This window comes from Trypanosoma grayi (genome assembly GCF_000691245.1).
Source record: "Trypanosoma grayi strain ANR4 Tgr_1838_V1, whole genome shotgun sequence".
NCBI lineage: Eukaryota > Euglenozoa > Kinetoplastea > Trypanosomatida > Trypanosomatidae > Trypanosoma > Trypanosoma grayi.
The window spans coordinates 565-1,901 of record NW_008827456.1 but is presented as its reverse complement, the minus strand read 5'-3'; the positions used below and the strand labels follow the sequence as shown (position 1 = coordinate 1,901).

At 54.8% G+C, this 1,337-nt stretch overlaps 1 protein-coding gene across 1 annotated transcript in view; it reads left to right on the top strand.

Annotated features, from left to right (window-relative positions):
• Positions 1 to 67: 67 nt before the first annotated feature.
• The window catches only part of DQ04_18381000 (hypothetical protein), a gene marked incomplete at both ends in the record, with an annotated part of 1,401 nt that continues 131 nt past the window's right edge, over positions 68 to 1,337 (top strand). The window contains one exon of the mRNA XM_009317700.1: positions 68 to 1,337. This exon is cut by the window's right edge and continues 131 nt beyond it. Within this exon, the coding sequence (XP_009315975.1) occupies positions 68 to 1,337 (1,270 nt within the window).

Below are 1,337 nucleotides of genomic sequence, written 5' to 3'. Positions count from 1 at the left end.
TGTCTGCTGTGCAGCGTCTCTCTTTTCTCCCCCCTGCAGACCCCAGCTGTTGAAGCGATATTGAATCATGGCGACGGTGCGCCGCGTTGTGTGCTTGTTGGCCGCTGCTCTGTGCTGCACGTGCCTGTGCGTGACGGCTTCTGCTGCGACTGAGATTAATTCTGTGCAGCCTGCAGGTGCTGAAATTGTCCCTTTACGGGTCGGTGTTGGTAAGCCTGACGTAACTGTGCACGAAAGAGGTGAAATAACTGTGACTGGGAATGAGAGGGGGGATGAAATAAAAAAAAGCTTGGGGGAGTTGGCCCGGAGTCGTGGGTGGGACGCCAAAGCCACATTTTCTGCCCTGGAGGAGACGCGAACAGTTGCGACCGAAGCGAGAGATACAATGAAGGCAGCTGTTAAGAGTGCGGAGACCACAAAGGCTGCGGCAACGGCTGCGAACGCCACAGCGTTCGAGCTAAGGAAGATTGTGAACGGGTTAAAAACAATAGTTAAACCTTTACGTGATGAGCCGTATGCACTGTTTAAAAGCAACTTCGTCCAGAATGTGACGGTCGCTGAAGACACTTTAAGGAGTATGCTGGAGGCCGCCAAACAAACGATGCTGACTGCTGAGGACCTAGTGAAAAAGGCAGAGGGCACAGGGGCGAAAGCAGACGCGGCGCTACTGCACGCCGAATCGGCCGCGGTGACCTCAACAGAGGCGGAGAAGTACATCAAGACTGCGGTGGGTAGCGCCAGGGCAACTGCGGCGGATGCGAAGAAGGCGACGAGTGAGTTCCTCGCTCAGGTGCAAACGACATATGTTGCGTCAGCCGAAGTGTATAAGGCAATCGGCACAACACACACTGCAGCTGCGAAAGCCAAATATCTGGTGGATGACATTGTCTTGTTACGAGTGCCACCGCATCCTGGGACGCTCGGTGCTCTGATAACACTGACAAATACAGCTGTCAATAGTGTCGTCGTTGCACTGGGGAAGAGTGTAGGTGCAGTGGCCGATAATACTGCCGCTGCAGAGAGAGCCGCTGCGGTTGTGAAGGCCATAGACGCTGCGATACAGACAGCCACCAATGCCGCTTCAAAATCGGCGGAAATGAAGAGTGAGACTCAGACTGCTGTTGTGGAAGCGACGGGGGTGTTGGAGGGACATAAGGAAGAACCTGGCACGCCGCAACGAGAGGTGGTGATGAAGGAGGAAACTTCTGGTTCGTATACCACTACCGCAGAAGACACAACAAGCCCTGCGACAGTATCCAACGCAATCAACATCGCAAGTGACACCAACCCTCTGACCGGCTTTTCGGACGGCAGCGACATCCCCGCGTGGGTGCGTG